Genomic DNA, 18373 nt, shown 5'->3' with positions numbered 1-18373 from the left:
GATTAGAACAATAAGTACCTTTTAATAACCTCAAATTGTACTTCATTATAGCCCTACATAGCATCTACTCAAAACTGCCAGCATATGGAATATTTATACTCCAGGTGTTTCCACAGAGTATTCAGGGCAAAGCTCTGCACGCAACAGTCCAGACCTTGCTGATGAAACGTCTGGAGGTCCTCCGGAAGGAAAATTGCCAAAAATGCTTTTTCCGAGGAAAACTGCCATTAAGATCCAGGAAAGAGTTTTAAATCTGCTCCTAAAATGCTGTGTGATTATGTTCTGCCCCTGTCTTCGTCCTTTTCAGCCAAATTCATGTGATATGTCATAAAGAATCTTTCCTCTCAGAGATTTACTCAAAGACGTCCAAGTGGAGTTTGATCAGTTAATGAATATGTAATACCACCAACTCTATAGCAACTGTGTGGCATTATCTGGTAATAGGCTGCTGGTATTGGTTGAGTGCTTTCTTGTAAGGGAAGTCATTAGTTTCTGAGAAAAGGAAATAGAATATTGATAAATAATTAGTCGGAATTGTTGAGATGTGTTTTTAAATCGTGTTGTAAATCTGGATGGATGGAGTATGATGAATGATCTGCTTCTAGAGGTTCATGCTTTTCTTCCGTCTATCAATGAGCTTTACCACTAAAAACAGGAAATATTTCAGTTGTCATGCATTCAGATAACAAAATATAAAAATCTGAGTTGGCTGTAAAAGTGCAAAATCAACGAAAAAATTATTTCCAGAGTAAAATTCTTTACAACTTGGAAAAGGCTACATTTTTATGTGGCACATTTTTTTGAATGTGAAAAGTGATGGTTTGTTTTGTGGAAGTCTGGAGATTTTTTTCATATGTTCATTTCATGTTCTTTTAAGGGAAGTGACAATGATAAAAATCCACTTGTCTTGTTTTCTGTATCGGTAAACAGCTTTAAAAAAGAAAGAAAGAAAAGTGTGTGTGTGCAGACAGTAGGGGAGGGCGATAAAACAATGTCAACAATTATCTCAATATCATATTTATCAGCAGCAATTTAACTAAGGTTCAATATATATTAATAGATAGATCTATTGTTTAAGCACATTGAGGAGGTATAATATTTCTACCTCAGATTTGTAAATTTAATCTCAAAATAAAAATATTTCCTTGTCCCGTGTTTGTGAGTCTCCTCCCATAAAGAAGAGAAAATCCTTCTATTAAACCTAACGGAAATAATAATGTGAAATTTGTCATGATAACTATTGTTGTCAACTGATATCAACAATATATAGAATTGTTTGGACGTATCAACCGATCCTTGTGGAAAGTGCTTCACATTTAGTGCATCTCTTGTCCATGTGTGCGGATACAGATTGAATGTATCTGTTCTTCTATTTGTTTGGGGTCTGTCTTTGCACATTCATGCTGTCCTTTTTGGGGGGGAGGAGGGGATTTGTGCATTTTCATAAAAAAAAATAAAAGAAACACAAGATGGAAAAAATGCAGTCAAATCTGGTGCTGTATAAAATTGAGTTTATTGCTACTCAGTAACGGTGAGAGCATCGTGTCCTGTGTGATTCCCTCTCCGGGGACCCGGGGCCTGGTGTGGCCCCTCAGAGGGGTGGGGGGGTCCTGGTGCCACGTCTCCTCTCAGGCTCGTGTTGATGAAGCAGCTCCATCACACAGTAGTAGCGTCTCGTGTCTCTTTAAATGCGGGTTGCGTAGCCGCTTCATGAATGAAACCATGTGATCCAAACATCATTTGACGTCTGGCGCCTCCGACCATAAAGCGGTGGATGAATCTAAAGACCTGCGAGGAGGCGTGAGCGGAAAGACACATTCCTCCAGCTGCCTCGGCTCCTCTTCCTCCCCGGGTCGACCCACCGAGCGGCGGAACCAGAGACCTGCGAGGCTGCGGCGCCGGTTCGACTTCTGGGTGAGTCGCAGAACTCTTTATTTATTTCACCTGCAGGAAGAAGAAAACTGCTGAATAGAGACGCGCTGTTTTGCTGAGTGTGCACGGGTTGACGGCGGCGTGGACCTTGCCGCTGCTTCCCGGTGTGCGCCGCCGCCGCTGCGCCGCCCCGTCCGGTCCGAGCCTCCGCGGGGTTCTGCTGAGTCATCACGATCCCGGCTCGTCACCCGGACCCGGACGTGCTCCACCGACACCGGGGGTCGGTCGCTCGGCAGCCGACTCGTCAGCCGGTGATTCCATAACAACACAGACAAAGGGGGGGGTGGGGGTGTAGGCTGTCAGGCTGAAGCCATGTGTCGGTGCTAGAGGAGCGAGCGGCTCCGGGGATTCCCTCGGTGTCTGACGACTAGCAGACTGAATGTCTAGAGAGAGAGAAGCGACAGTAGGAACCCGAGCGGAGAGTCACAACTTATTGGAGAGGAACCCCTGGAGGAGCAGCTCGGCGCTTCCGCCTGCACGGGGCTCCGGAGCCGCCGCTTCACTGCCTCCCGGTGTGTGTCCGTCCGCCGCCGGTCAGGTAGGAAGAGGACCGGTCAGCCGCTGGTCTGTTAAACTCAGGCTTAATCTGCGCTCCGGCTCCGGAGGTGACAGTCCGGTCGCTGCTTGTTCGGTTCAGTACAATGTGATGTGGGGGTGTGGGGGGTAAAGACAGAAGCAGCCCCCCCCCCCAGATGTCATTGTGTTGTGAGAGCCGGCGGACACCGCTCCACGTCCCGCGGCTGCTGCCGGGGACCGTGTTGACATTTGCTTTGTGTGCAGCCGGGCCTCCGCTGCACCGGCTCGATCCCTCCGCGGCAACACGGAGCGACCAGCCCCTCGCTATGAGACTGGGGGGGGGGGAGCCGGTCTATTTCCCGGCGTGTGTCTCTGGTTGTGTTGTGCACCGGCGGCAGAGATGCTGATTCATCACATCGTCGTTATGAGCGGCGCGGAGGAACGAGGGAGCCATGGCAACATGGCTCCACCGGGGGGGGGGGGGGGGGGGGACAAAGGTCTGGCGCGAGGGAAGGAAGAGCTCGGTGCACGGGCCCGGTTCATGTGCGCGTGGCGGCGGGGTGACGGTGCACGGAGGGGGGGGGGTCTCGTTTCAATTCAGTTACAGTTGCATTGGGACAAATCACTACCATCACACTCACAGATGAACATGTGTATAAAGTGAATGTGCCTCGACCGGTAGGAGAGAAAGGGAGGGGGGGGGTGAAAGAGGGGAGAGAAAAGAGGTGGAGTAAAACAAACGTCACAAGCAGACAAAGCACCTGCTTCCCTTGATGGGCTCATTTCTAATTCACACCAAATGTGTACGGCTGCGAGATCTAACATTGGCCTGTGTGTGTGTGTGTGTGTGTGTGTGCGTGTGTGTGTGAGGGTCAATTTTGGTTCAATACCATGATTGTGAGGACATTTTTGCTGGTCCTCACAAATTCAAAGTTGTGTGAGTGTTAAGACTTGATTTTGGGGTTATGGGTTGAATTGGGTTAGGGTTAGCTGTGATGGTTAATGGGGTAAGATTAAGATTAAGATACATTTATTTGTCCAAACACAAGCACACTCATGCAAGGAGGGAAATGTAACCTCTGCTTTTAACCCATCTGGTGCAGGACACACAGAGCAGTGGGCAGCCGTGTACAGCGCCCGGGGAGCAGATGTTGGGGGAATAAGATGCCTTGCTCAGGGGCACTAGACAGGGTAGGGAGAATCCTCTTGGATTTTTGGACAGATCAATCCAGGTTCGTCTTTTTGTTGTTTCTCCGTGGAGTCGAACCAGAGTCGAACCAGAGACCTTTTCTGCCCATAGTCCAAGTTTCTTCCACTAGTCCACATGCATTATGTCAATGAGTGACCTCACATCCTTAGAGGGACAAGTGTTTGTGTGTTTGGTCAAAATTTGGTCAAACACAAATGACAGCTGGGGGGAAAGGACACTTTTTCCTGGACACTTACTGCCCATGAACCCACACAGGGACCCACTGCATGTGCTAAAAAAAAAGCCAGCACCTCATTGAACCATATAGCGCCCTTCTGCAACAGAAGCTGCTCTGATTGATCTCCTGTAGCCGGGCCATTATGTGCTCGCCCGCTTGTAACCTATGAGCGTTGCAACTCTTAAACACTGAAGAGTAATAGGGAAGCTCTGTGGGCACAAGAAAAACAGAAACTTCACCCCCCTAATGACTCCATATCAGCAGCTTTAGTTCCAGTCAGCACTCTGCGGAGAGTATCAAAAGTATGTAGTAAGCAAGTTGGCAAGTACTGTAATAGAGGGTCATAATGATGAAACAGTTGTATCAGTATTGAAGAGAAGAGCACCCCTCCTACCCCCCTTACTCTCTCTCCCTCTCCCTCTCTCTCTCACTCACACACACACATTTCTCCCAATTTCCCTTTCTCTTTGCCAACACACACACCCCCACACACAACCTATGGGCTAAGCTTTTTATACTTGGTATCAGTATTTAATCAGTGCTTGAAGTGCATTTCTCTGTCAAGTACTTTCCCCACTTCCCTGGTGTTCATGGTAATTGAACGCTGACCAATGCTTATGTGTGCAACTTTGCTGATGGTGGCGGAGCGGCAAGGCGCACAGAGCAACGGGGATGAAGGAAGAGGGAGGAAGAATGAGAGATGGGATTTGCGGAGAGATTGAGAACAAGGACCTTTTTGTCTTCAAGGCATTCCCCTGAAAATGCTGAGGCGAAGCAAATGCGCTCTCGCTTGACAGATGGCGTTTTCACTTGTTACTTACCACAGCTAGTTTCTTCTGCCGTATGTGTGTGTGAGGGAGAGAGAGAGAGACTGTGTGTAAGCGTGTGTGAGTGTGTGTGTGTCGGTGTGCAAAGAGTGTAAGAGATACACCACCTATAAAGATCTAGTTGCTGTAGGGTTTGCAAGTAGGAGAGCAAAGTAAGCACCAAGGTTAAAAAGTGTGTGTGTTTGTGTTTGTGTTTGTGTTTGTGTGTGTGTGTGTGTGTGTGTGTGTGTGTGTGTGTGTGTGTGTGTGTGTGTGTGTGTGTGTGTGTGTGTGTGTGTGTGTGTGTGTGTGTGTGTGTGTGTGTGTGTGTGTGTGTGTGTGTGTAGACATAGCAATAGGAAGATGATTCTACTATCAGTTGGCCATTTCAACATTTTGCACTTGACAGTTGTTTCCTTTCTTTCATTTCACATCTGAAGTCTCGATCCTCAAGAGGAAGGAATAAGTCTGTTTGACAACATCAGAAAACTGTGTGTGTGTGTGTCTATGTGTGTGTGTTTCTGGTCTCATGGATCCTTGTTTGACTCCCTGCATTAGGGGTATAGGATGAATAGGACAGAAGCTTTTGAATAGGTGTGTATTCAAGAAGAAAGAGATTATTTGTGTTGATAAACTGATTGTTTGGAGAATCAATCGGCCAGAGCTTTCATCTATAAAGTGCCTTTTTTTTTAACACAAAAAGACTCAGAAAGGGAGTCTAATTATAGTGCAACTTTAGGGATTTGCACTGTTGGTCCGACAAAACAAGATGTTTGAACAGTGTCAGCTTGGGTCAAAGGAAATTGTAAAATCACAGATTAAATTACTGATTAAAATGATGATTAAATGCATATTTCCGTGTATTGTTCTAAAAACATATTGCTGTTGCCTTTGAAATACGTGGGCCAGACATGGTTATTAAACAGGACGTGGTGTTCTGGCACTGTTTACTTCCTGGAGCACCTTTCTCTTTTTGGCATTTTTAGCCACAAGAAAATACCATTGTCCTACCAGTGTGGCGGGGATAATGTTCTATTGTCTATCTCCTGTGGATGAGTTTCATTCTGTTTTGACCTGAGTTTCGGTCCTGATACACACACCATGACAAGGTTTTATTTGTAAAACAAGAACAATTATGATATAACCCCGGAAATATCTGATGAAGGAATATTCAAACAGGACCAAAGAATGAAGTGAGCCCAGAGTTTAGACTTGGGGTACTGCAGTCGTTAGCAAAAATGCACTGACTAAGATTCATTATACACAAGTATCAGGCAGGTGTTCATTCAAATCTATTGTTATGAGCTGGTTTTTAATTATCAATCACGTTTTGTAATTATGCACCATGACATTGAAACATGCTCCTGTAGTTTCGCTCCATAATCCTCTATCTCCTGAACATGGTTCACAGCGGCCGCATCTATTGCAGGGTTTTGGTGGTGGATTGCATTAGATTGCACAGGTGTTCACAGTATTGTGTCCACCTCCTGTGTGTGTGCGTGTGCGTGTGAGTGTGTGTAGGAGAGATAACATTGGGAAATAATCTCCAAAGTGCCGTCTGCATGTTTATGATCTTGTTTACTACTGGGATCCATTTCAGAAAAGTCTTGTTATGCTTGCAAATTTCAGAGTGCGAGAGAGGAGTTAAAAGAGAGAAGTAAAAGCAGGAATAAAAGATGGAATCAGAGGGAGGGAGGGAGAGAGAGAGAGAGAGAGAGCAGCGGAGAGAAAAGGAAGCAGTGGGGCAGATCAATAGTTGAGTGTTTTTTCTCCACAGTAATGATGAAATATGGTGTAAGCAGATCTGGTGCATAATCATTGCTGTGCTCCACTGTTTTTTTTCTACTTCTGTGGGAGCGTGCTGCTTGTCCTTGTGTATTCTGAGATAGTATGTGTGTGTATGTGTGTGTGTGTTTATGTGTGTAGAATCCCCCCCCCCCCCTCCACAAGTGTCTTGACTCCTTATTTACATAACCTCCCTGAGAAGCGGAAAATGTATGAAATCAAGATAAATCCCACTGCAACAGCCGCAAGAAGTCAAAGGGATTAGAAAATTAAAAAAAAAAAAGTTTAAGTTTAGTTCAAGTGGCTCCAATGACTGAACGTGCCCATGCGACCTTAAAGGGCTGTTATGTGGTGAAATAGCGAGCTGGTCGTCCTTATAGATAATCAATCTGATCGATTCTCTTACAGTCAAATCCTTGTGTTCCTCTGAGGACCGGTGGGTTTATTTTGGAGCGGTTTGAGAAGGCTGCATTTGAGGAGACTACTCATTCCCCCACACACACACACACTCTAACCCATAGTGATGATTTTTTTGTGTGTGCGTGCAATGTTAAGATATTGAGAATGGCGGGTAGCTGTGGAGATGCAAGGCCCTGGTAACAGGGGCATCCACACCAGCGGTTGTCTACCAGTTGCATCATCTATATGCGCAAACTTGCCGCATTTTTTAGCTGCAGTGTGACGAACCCAGAATTGCGGTATGAGTTTCTGAACCTTTTAAATGAAACACACACATGCACACACACAGACACGCGGACCAACGTGTGGTGCCAAGTGGTAACGAGGGGGAACAAAGATAAGAGTGGGCCTCAAGTGTAGCACCGGCTCTTTGACTTCACCTGTGGCATGAAATCACTTCCGTGCAGTGTTTGTTTTCGAGTTTTGAATTTCTCTATTTACATGAAAGTCTAATTTAGAAACTAAACATATATATATATATATATATACATATAAATGGCAACAGGTTTTACTCATTAACCATTTTTAAACATGACACCTGATTGGATTTTGTTGTGTAACACTGCATGTTGACTGTCTCTGATGCTTTTTTAACATATGCAAAAAGAGGATATTCATTTACCATTAACATGTCTGTCTTTATTGACAATTTAGATGAAGATTATTTTAATTTTTGGCAAAAATGTCGGTTTTTAGATTGGTAGAGCACAAACAGATTCTCTCTCATAACAGACAAAGAAAAATAAAAATTCACCAAATTTTCGAAAGTCAAATCAGTTAATTCTATTTACATAAAAAACATTTAAATGCCTTTTCATTAGCATAAACTTTTAAGAAAAGTTCCACATAAACTGTGTAAATGTAAAGGCATCTGTAGTTACATACAACACTAGAAGTGTTTTTGATGTGCTGTGTGTGTGTGTGTGTGTGTGTGTGTGTGTGTGTGTGTGTGTGTGTGTGTGTGTGTGTGTGTGTGTGTGTGTGTGTGTGTGTGTGTGTGTGTGTGTGTGTGTGTGTGTGTGTGTGTGTGTGTGAGTGTATTCCTTTTGTCAAAATGTTTGCTGAGGAGCATCTGATGATTTGTCCTCACTAGTGTGTCTGATAGTGAGGACCGTATCTCTGCAGAGTCACACAGTGCTTACTTTGCTGTTGCACTGGACCTTTGTCTTTGTCTCAGGTTAGTACTGCTGACCAGGGAGGCATGTGCTGCGTCTGGGGGGAAATAAAGTTTAAGGTGTCGTTTAACACACACACACACACACACACACACACACACAAAGTGAGAACAAACTTAACCTACGGTACATGCTTTCCCTCCTCTTCAAAAAGGGCAGAGAAAAAAAGGAGCCAGAGCTCAATTGCCTGACAGTGCAGTTTTTTTAGCTTGTGTTGGAAAATTTGTCATCACACCCCGACTTACTACCTGGAATGGGAAAAACGTGTCGACGCCAGGACTTTTTCTCGCCTTTAATAACACACTTGCACAAACACGGTGCCGCGCACACTTAACCAGCACACACACGCACAAACACACACACACACACACACACAGGATCTCCTTTTTGAACTCTGGCAACAGTTTAAAAGCGCTCACTTGTCCCTCTGCTTATGATACTGTATATGAGGGGCCAGACTACGACTCTCCTGCATGTCTGCTCCTTCACTTCCCCCTGTGTTTCCCTCCTCTCCTCTCTGTCTGTGTTATCATGCTTATTTCACGCTCTGCATACCTCCCAGTTAATAGCTTCCTTCTCTCTCTCCACACAGACACACACACAGATCCTCGAACTGGTGTGCTCTCTCCCCCCTCACTTCCTCTCTCCATGGTCCTGTATCTCTGCTGGGACTGTACGTCTCCCCCTCGCAGACACAGGTTGCCATTATCGCTGATCTGATTCCTAATTCTCAATGAGCCTCCAAACGGTGCTTATCTTTAATTATTTACCAACTCCCTCAGCACCCTGGGCCCTCAGTAGATCAGTGAGTTTGAGCACTGCTCCGTCTTCTTTTTTTTAAACAGAGACATGAAGGGTGGACAGCCGACCAGGAGCTCAGTTCTCTGGGGCTCTGAGGTTTTAACTCACACTCCTCATATTTTGATCTCTTTTCGCCTCTCCATCGAGTCCGCACTGTGTCCTGCTGTGTGGCTTCACTGCCTCACTCTGCTGCTGCCATCCTTTGTGCTCTCCATTATTGCTCAGAGAGTTGCCTGAGGGAGGAGGCGCAGTTAAGTCAGTTGTTAAGGTCGGATTATTCAATAAAGACAGACTTGGATCGCAAATGACTTGTGACTCGTACGATCTATTGTTGGTCGTTCTCTGAACGCTGGCCCTCTTGTGCTCGTGTACAGCCACACACACCAGCCCCCAGGTCGCTTTTGTACGCGCCTAATCGGGCTATTTATTTTCCTGTGTGTTTGTGTGTCTGTGTGCCACCAGCTTTTAAGCATGAAGTCTCTTTCTAAGAAATTCCCTCTCTCTGTGGCCAGAGCAAAAGGTTCTCTCAAACAAGATTAATTAGAGCTCTGTCTGAGGGCCAGCCACACACACACACACACACACACACACACACACACACACACACACACACACACACACACACACACACACACACGCACACACACACAGATTTCATCATCCTGTTTGTCTGCACATGCACGTGAATAAAAAGTCTGCTATGACTTGTGTTGTTTCTTGTGCTCATTAATCTATCTTTATAAACCCCATGATCTCTGCGTTCACCCTCCACCTCGCCATTACTCCTGTTTTCATCCCTTCTTCAGGACTTGATTTATCAACATGACAGGATGCGAGGCTTGTGTGTGTGTGTGTTTGTGTGTGTGTGTTTGTGTGTGTGAGAGAGAGAGAGACAGGGAGCAGAAGGTTGCAGGGGAAAGAGAGAGAGAGGTGGTCAGCAGTAGTTTCATTACACTGGATCAGCTTCAGAACTTTTCTAATTGGAGGTTTTAGTCCTGGTCGTTGCTGAGTTCAGGCTTTTTTTTTTTTTTCAACCCCAATCCCCCTCCATCCATTCCTCCATCCACCAGCCCCCTCCATGCGCACACACACACACACACACACACACACAGACACACAAGCTAAGCTCTTACAAATGTGTTGAGGATGCATTTTCACCCAAACGCTTTCCCACCCCCTCTTCCTCCTCTGTCTCTGCCCCCCTCCTCACCCTCCTGTTCTTCCTCATCAGTGTTCCTCCCTCCTTCCTCACCTCTCTCCTCCTCCTCCTCTCCCCCCCCTACTCACTTGCCTCTCTTTTTCTTCTCTTCTTCCTCCCTTGTCATTTGCACTCCCCGCCCCGTCCTCCCATACATACTCAGCATTTTTCTGGGCTGTGGGTGTGATGTCTCTGCTGTAACGCTAATCAGCTCTGGAGACGTCAGCATTCTTTCAGTCCTCCCTCACCACCACCACCACCACCGCCGGCTCCCCCTCCACCCCTTCCTTTTACCTAGTTGTTCTTCACCTTGCTATCTCACCAACTCCTCGCCCTCCTCCCTTTCTTTTCTCCTCTTCCATCCATATTTTATTCATCTCCACTGCCTCTCACCTCTCCTTCCACCCCTGTCCCCGTGTCCCATCCTCTCCGTGGTTGTGAGTGTTGTTTCTCCACTGTAACCGTAAGCATCTCTGCTCCTGAGTCGTCAGCGTTCTTTCGGTTGCTCCATAAAAATACTGCCTGCCTCAGCAAAAAAGCTGTCTGTTGTAGCAACAGTGGCTGTGGCATTGACCACACTGCAGCGACCAACCTGCCAGCATTATGGGAAGGACACCTCTGGCACTGGGAGGGTGTATGTGTGTGTGTGTGTGTGCCCATGATAAATGGCGATACCTTTGCTCAGCAGATTATCTGGGTGACCTTCACATGGCCTGAACTCAAAAAAACGCAAAAAATATTATAATAGCTTAAATATGTGTGATCTTGTGAAAGAGATTGTTCTTGTTGATACAGTAGTTTAAGGGATTTTTACTGTTTAAGAGTCAGAAACATATAAATGTCTTAGGACAGGACCTTATAGCCTGAAGTTATGTCAAACAGCAATGTTAGGCTCTCTTTGCTCAACTGTGGAGTGTCGATCAAAAAGCATAATGATCATATCGGCATCCAGAATATGAGTGACACTAAGCAAGTAGAGTATACAGTGGAGTAAAGAGGACTCCTTCTCCAAGCTGCCTGAGTTTAGGACGACAGTCTCAAACTTTGAAAACCCGGTAACTCTAATTGCATTGGGCTCCTTGGGTTTTTGACAGTTGGTTGGACAAAAGAAGCATTGAAGATGTCACATTAGGCTCTGACAAATAGTGATGGGTAAATGTAATATTTTTCAGACAATTTACAGGTAAATCATTAATCAGTAGATTTATAATAAATTGGTGTTGAGGCATTTAATACCTCTGGCAAGTTATGTTTTCACCCCTGTCTGTTCGTTGGTTGTTTTTTTTTTGGGAGCCAAATAATGCAAATAAAACCTGAATGGATTTCCATGAAATTCGGTGGAAGGTTGTGGTATGGGTCACAACTTTTGGTGTGGATCGGGATCAGGGTGCAGACATTTAGTGTTGCAAATGGGCAGTTTTTTTTAACATTTTCACAGATTTCCTCTGTAAGAAAATCAGATGGATCTCGATGAAGTAACACAGGCATATTTTAGGAGCTGATATCTAGGAGTTTGTGAAAATTGGTTCAGCTTGTTTGAATTTAAGGAGACTATTGGGCCTTGTTGGAGGTGTGTGCTGTACTAAGTGCTAGTCTTTGTTTTCGGGACCAAACAGGTCACATGGAGAGATAGAAAGGGATGTGCTATGGAAGAATTGTTCAGAATTGAAATTCCAATACTACGGTATATTCAGCTTGTAAATTAATTAATAATATTATTATTAAGCATTTCCTTCTCAATAATAAATAATAACAACAACAACAATAATACATTTTGTTTATATTAGCAGTTTTAAAAAGACAAAGACTTTTTAAGATAAAAGCAATATACCAACATCATCTTTTTCTTAAGTGGTCATGATAACCAGTTCAGTTATTGTCAGATCCAGTTACCTTGATTACAACCAAACCTGGTACATCCTGTTGACTGCAGTTTTCTCAAGTTCATTTAACAAATGTATTACAAACCACAGACACTGAACCATTTGCAGAGGAAAGAGGAGCTGCATCACCGTTTGTGCAGCAGCAATAATTTGTTTGTCAGCTGTCTTTATCTAAGAAAACAAAATCCCTAATATGCATTCTATTTCTGCATGTATCACGCACTGTCTGAGCCCTTTAAACATTTGCGGACTTGCAGTCAACCGTTTTGCGTGTGTGTTTTATCGTGCCCCACTGGCATGGTGGCAGGGGAAGTGTGTGTGTGTGTGTGTTTGCCGTCATGCTTTTTGTTTGTATGCAGATGGGGGGTTGGGGTGGCACTGGGGAAATAAACCAGTGCCTGGCAGGATAACAACCTCCTTTTGCCCCCTCTGTTTTTTTTCTCCACCCCCACCCCCAGCAGCCACCCTCACTAGATTCTCTCTGATCCGTCTATTGTGCGATGATGCACCTCCAGCTGTGGGAGGCTGCATCCAAACAAAACAAGAGAGCGCAGTGGTTCACGAGTATTTACAAGAAGCTCTTTATGTACACAGTTAAATGAAAGAGCATTTATTATTGACCTATGAAGCGCTGAAACTAAACGTTGTGAAGGAAGCAGTGCGGTTGGTTTATCAAAGCAAGTGTAGCCATGCTGATTTCCCATACTCTTCATCTTTACACCGAGTCGAGGCAGGATTTTTAAGTTGCTGTGCTCTTCACGTGTGCTGTGCATCACAGGATGCATGTGCTTGACGGTATATTTTGCTTTGATCTACAGCTATTTATAACTGTTGGACACACACACATTCACACAGCCTCACAGACATACAGACTAGAGGTTCATTGTGGGGGAGGCTCACTGGCATGTGTCCTATAGCAGAAAAGAATAAGAATGAACAAGACGCGTCGCCACTTCAGTATCATCACTGCCTCAAATAAGCAGCTATTTCAAATCACAGAACTTGTAAATGTTTAAAGGACTACAACTTCCTCCCAAATCTGTCTCTTAGTTATATCTTAACTTGTCCTTTTATGAAATACACAGGAGAGTATAAATGTGCACAGTAAGAGAAGAGGCTGCCTCTGGTTTAACTCAGCTAAACACTGATTCAGCAGTATCAGGTGAGGCAGGTTTTAAATGTTTTGACTACAACCGCATTTAACTGTCAATCCATTGCCTCTGTCTATATTTTGAGCATACTGTCACATTTGTAGGATAGTAAGACAAAAAAGAAAAGAAAGGGAGGGGGATAAAAAGTGACAGAGGAGAGCAGAAATTAGCATGGCAGGAGGAGGGGTGTTGGGGGGGTGAAAGGAGGAATCTGCTGAGTCATCATGACTGGTCGCATGATGATCGCTCAGCAGCAGCAACAATAGCCGCCCTTTATCGAACACACACACACACACACACACACACACACACACACACACACACACACACACACACACACACACACACAGGTCTGAGAGATGGGAGCCAGACCAATGCACCACCACACAAAGCGTCTCTTTGAGATGCTCGTCCGTGGAGCTGTGTGCTCTCAGGACTGATCTCATCTTTTGCACTTTTGCACCACGCTGCCTCTTTGTTGACTCAGTCAGTCCTTTTGTTCTTTGTTAACACGCTGGTGCATCGTTTTATCTGCTGTGCTCATTGCGGAGTATTCATTTTGTATCACTAGTTGGTGTCTGTGTCTGTCTTCCCACTGTTCACCATTCTCTTTGCAGTCTCTTGGGAGGTGTGTGTGTGTGTGTGTGTGTGTGTGTGTGTGTGTGTGTGTGTGTGTGTGTGTGTGTGTGTGTGTGTGTGTGTGTGTGTGTGTGTGTGTGTGTGTGTGTGTGTGTGTGTGTGTGTGTGTGTGTGTGTGTGTGTGTGTGTGTGTGTGTGTGTGTGTGTGTGTGCGTGTGAACTCTAACTGTTGGTTTTCCCCTGGAGTTCATCCCACAGATTTACCACTTCCTCCTTTCACGCTCGTTTCATTAGTATTGGTCTGAAGCCAGCCAATAAGAGTGCAACAACACAAAGGTGGTGGGCACTGTCTGTGTAACCACCAGGAAACAGGAAGTCAGGGAAATTCTAAGAAATGTTTGAGTCCCTTTCACTCATACACTCTGATACACAACTAACTATACTGATGCTTGGCACTGTAACATGCTCTCACAGGAGTGCCTTATCAGCAGACTGATCTCTAATGAATAGGTTTATATTGATTTTTTTAAAGAACTGTGCGTAAACAAAGGAGGGTCTTTCTTTGTCATTTTTGTCTGCTTATGTTCTGTATTCTTCCTGCTTCTCCGCAGGTCTGTTCAGAACAGCAAGTTAATTGTGGCATGACGACGACTAACAAAGGAAATAAAGCCTTGAAGGTAAGAGAGTGCACCTTTAAACCTGAAGCATCTGTTTCTGATATGTTGCCCTGTTTATCTCACTCCTCCTCCCTGTTTCCTGCAGGTGAAGCGTGAGCCGGGGGAGAATGGCACCAGCCTCACAGACGATGAGCTGGTGACCATGTCGGTGCGGGAGCTGAACCAGCACCTCCGGGGTCTCACCAAAGACGAGATCCTGCAGCTGAAACAGCGGCGACGCACCCTGAAGAACCGGGGCTACGCCGCCAGCTGCCGGGTGAAGCGGGTCACCCAGAAGGAGGAGTTGGAGAAGCAGAAGGACCAGCTGCAGGAGGAGGTGGACAAACTGGCCAACGAGAATGCCTCCATGCGCGTTGAGCTGGACGCTCTGAGGTCCAAGTATGAGGCCTTGCAGACCTTCGCAAGGACTGTGGCACGGAGCCCTAATGTCGGGGTCGGGGTCAGGGCCGGAGGGGGCGGAGGAGGGATGGCGTCATCAGTCATGGGTCCGCTCATACCGGGGAAGGTGGCAACAGGGACGAGTGTAATCACAATAGTAAAGTCAAAAACAGATGCACGGTCTTGAGGGAGGGAAAGATAGATGAGGGTGTGTCGGGATGGAGCTCAGCTGCATCCCAGTAATTCTTCTTCTCTGTCGTCCCCCTCTCCCCCCCCCACCCCTGCATTGACTCCAAAACAGCTGGGCAATCTCCATCACTTCGCCTCAGTACGTCTCAGATCAGTGCAGATGAAGGAAAGGAGGGAGGCAGAGGACGGTTATTGAGACTACACAGATGCAAGGCCCTTGGTCGGCGAAAGATAATTTAGCACAGCACAGATAGACAGGGTTCCTATGGTCACTGAAAACCTGGTACAGTCAGGGAATCTGAGAATTTAATGTGGGGAAAAAACAAAACCCCCCAATTTCTATGGAAAAATCATGCAATTTTTCTTCATCTTCCATTTAAACCATGCAAATGTTCAGTGTCAGGTTTTACTGGTGGTGGATCTAAATATCTGTAAATGCAGAATCATCCTGTCACACATTTGCACACTAGATCTTAATACGAGATTTAAATCAGCTACACAAACAAACATATTCTAAAACCACATGTTCCCTGACCTCCAAAAGAATAACCAAGATTTCGTGTGACCTGCGGATTTCAGTGGCTGCAGAGACGTTCCATCTTGCTCTACCTAGCCAAGAACTTTTTTCAGAATAAGTACTATAGTAAAATATATATTACACAATGGTGGTAACTGTATTTCTACTGTTTTTGTACTGTGTTGTCATTCACATGAGGTCCAAAGTGTATTCTCTGTGTGTGAATTGTTATATATCAGGAATTCTGTGAAATTCTGTGACGCGTGTTCGTTTTGGTATCGCTATATTTAGTTAGCTGTATTTTTTCTACGGTCTCTTCACTTTCTATATGTCCGACTCTCTTTCTCTCGCTCTCTCTTTTATCTCTGTTATTTCTCTGTCCTTCCATTTTATTTGAAATTCCGACTGGTTTACGTACAGTATTTCCTGGATTTATCTGAAAGAGGAGAGACAAGACAATAGATAAATAGATATTTACCAAAAAATAGGAAAAAGCAACATACTGTAGAAAGAGGGCGACGACGGTATTACAAGTCTCAGTTTGTAAGAGTTTGTAGGAAAATGGTTGTTTAAGATAAACTTGGATGAAGATGATTTCCTCTCAGAACAGTTGGGATATTTAGACGGGCAAGTGCGTTGGTCTCCTAATGATATGCATCAAGATGAAGTCAAGAGGACATGAGAAACTGTGGAAGGACGATGGAGATTGAGGGGAGATGGTTGCTTATACCTGCGCTTGTTGGGACATACTGACCAATCAGGACTCAGTTAACATTTGACATTCGCCAAGCGTTGTTATATGAGCTGTGTCATAGCCATCGGGATTAATAATAATAATAATAACAGCCATTTATGTGATTTGGAAGTTCAATTACTTACCTAGGAGTCTATGTTTATCTAGATTTTATTGCACACTTTTTGGAAAGGTTATATTCTGTGATTAGGGAGAACCCATATCTGTTTGATGTTAATTTGTTCTTGTGTTTTACGAATATGAATATAAAATCTAGGTTATTACGCCTACAGCAATGTGATTACGGTCTATGCTGCATCCCTCTCGCTTTTAACCACAAAGCTCATTCTGCAAGAGCAACATGTGATTACTGACGGTGCAGCAGGATAAAAAAAAAAAGGTATTTCTCTGAACTTCCAGTCACACAAATGAGCTGCATCTCACACAAGCTTTGCCATAAAAGTTGTCCTATGTGGTGTTCTATACTCTATAAAAAATCATTGTCTATGTATGGTAGAGTCTGGAGTTTTATAAAGACAAATTATCTTTGCATTGTTTGTAACGACCTGTTTAAAAAAAAAAGGTATAGCGAAATCTGTTTGATATACAGTATCTCTCTATTTTGCAATTGTACCAAAAGTGGCTTAACTACTGAATAGCTTTGTTTCTTCTCTAGTGACTAGGCACGTGTGTGTAACCGTGAACTAGCGTGTGGTGTGTGCTGTGTAGGTATGTGACGAGGTAACTATGATGTTCGCTATTTCTTGGATAAGACTTTCAATCTTTGTTTGATTTCCGGGCCGAAGTGGGTGATGACACCGTTGGTAACTGCACTCTTTACTCTAATCATGAAATCTTTGTCCTCCTGGCCATGTTATCCAGCACTGCAGTCGGGTTTCATCTGTTGTTAATCTGCTCGTGGTCTGAAGCTGTTATTTGTTAATTTTAGGAAATGATCCCCCCCCCCCGTGTTTCTGGACAGGCCTTTGTGGCGCTGATTTGGTTATTGCAGTGTTCAACGCTCATAATCGCTAATAACATGACCAATTATTGGTTTACCTCACAAGCTTCAGAACATGTGTATTCAGGATATCTGATAACAGACATGTTAAACATGGAGTCTGTGCATCACCCTTTCTCTTTCACTAAGTTGTTTTTTGTAGTGTGTGATCAAGGTATTTGTTTTTGCTGTGTACATTTATATAGTTATCGATATTTATTGTTGTTCTTGTTTTGTTTGCTTTTGAACTGTTGTTACGTGTCAGGGAAGTGAAATAAGATTTGTTATTATATTTAGTGTTTTATGAAGCAAAGAAAATCTATTCTGCCATTTAACCTGTGAAAGAGTGAGGTTTACCATCATGAAGTATGATTGCCTCAAAAACATTTTTTTCAACGTAGGAACCCAGATTTAAATTGAGTCATTTACTGTACGAGAAGCAATTTACAATGTCATAAAAAACATAACATCCATGCAGCCTTTTTACCTGAACCGCTACTTTTCCACTGTGAAGAAAAAGGATTATGGAGCCTACTGCTGTGCAGTTATTAAGATTAGTAAATTGTGTCCTCATCTGTACAGTACATTAACAGGAAATGGGATTCAAACAGGTGAACACTGAGCACTGACGGAAGGGAACGGGTTTGAGATATTAATAATGTTATTTCTCTATAATCGTTCCACTGATAACCATTTGCATGTTCAGTCGAGCGTAAAACCAGAGAACTACAAATGTCAAATGAAAATTTCCAATACATTTATTTAAAAATGTCTTATCACAGGACTATACAGTAGGTATTGCACCCATTGTATTCATGGATTTCTTTATATTTGAAAAGGTTTACCTGTTTTGTTTATTTTTCTTTCATATATCCTTTATTTCTGTCCCTCTCTGGCCTCCTGTCTGTCTTTACATTTGCTTGTTGAATGATGTTATCCAGTTGTTTTTTATTAACCAGCAAATCCTGGTAGGGCTGTGGTGTGTTGTATAAAATACAAAGGCACTTGATGTTTAGGTTTGTAACAACTCAATGCAAAACATGAAACCTACAGGTGCTTTGTCAAGCTGTACGTGTTGTCACCAGATATGTTTCCCCCTCTTTGTGTTTTTGATGCTTCTCTAGTTTTAAAAGGACGTGTACTGTGTCAACATGGTGACCGCTCTTA

General features: G+C 44.2%; 1 protein-coding gene across 1 annotated transcript; it reads left to right on the top strand.

The window, feature by feature from the left end:
• The first annotated feature begins 1735 nt into the window (after positions 1 to 1735).
• mafgb (v-maf avian musculoaponeurotic fibrosarcoma oncogene homolog Gb) lies at positions 1736 to 17679 on the top strand. Its single transcript, XM_061083525.1, has 3 exons — positions 1736 to 1914; positions 14324 to 14389; positions 14475 to 17679. The coding sequence occupies exons 2-3, from the start codon at positions 14354 to 14356 to the stop codon at positions 14952 to 14954; spliced, it is 516 nt and encodes a 171-aa protein (XP_060939508.1). The 5' UTR covers positions 1736 to 1914; positions 14324 to 14353; the 3' UTR covers positions 14955 to 17679.
• The last annotated feature ends 694 nt before the right edge of the window (positions 17680 to 18373 follow it).

The sequence above is a fragment of the Limanda limanda genome, chromosome 2, assembly GCF_963576545.1.
Source record: "Limanda limanda chromosome 2, fLimLim1.1, whole genome shotgun sequence".
Lineage (NCBI taxonomy): Eukaryota > Metazoa > Chordata > Actinopteri > Pleuronectiformes > Pleuronectidae > Limanda > Limanda limanda.
The sequence above is the reverse complement of the archived record's forward strand: the minus strand, read 5'-3'. Positions and strand labels throughout refer to the sequence as shown.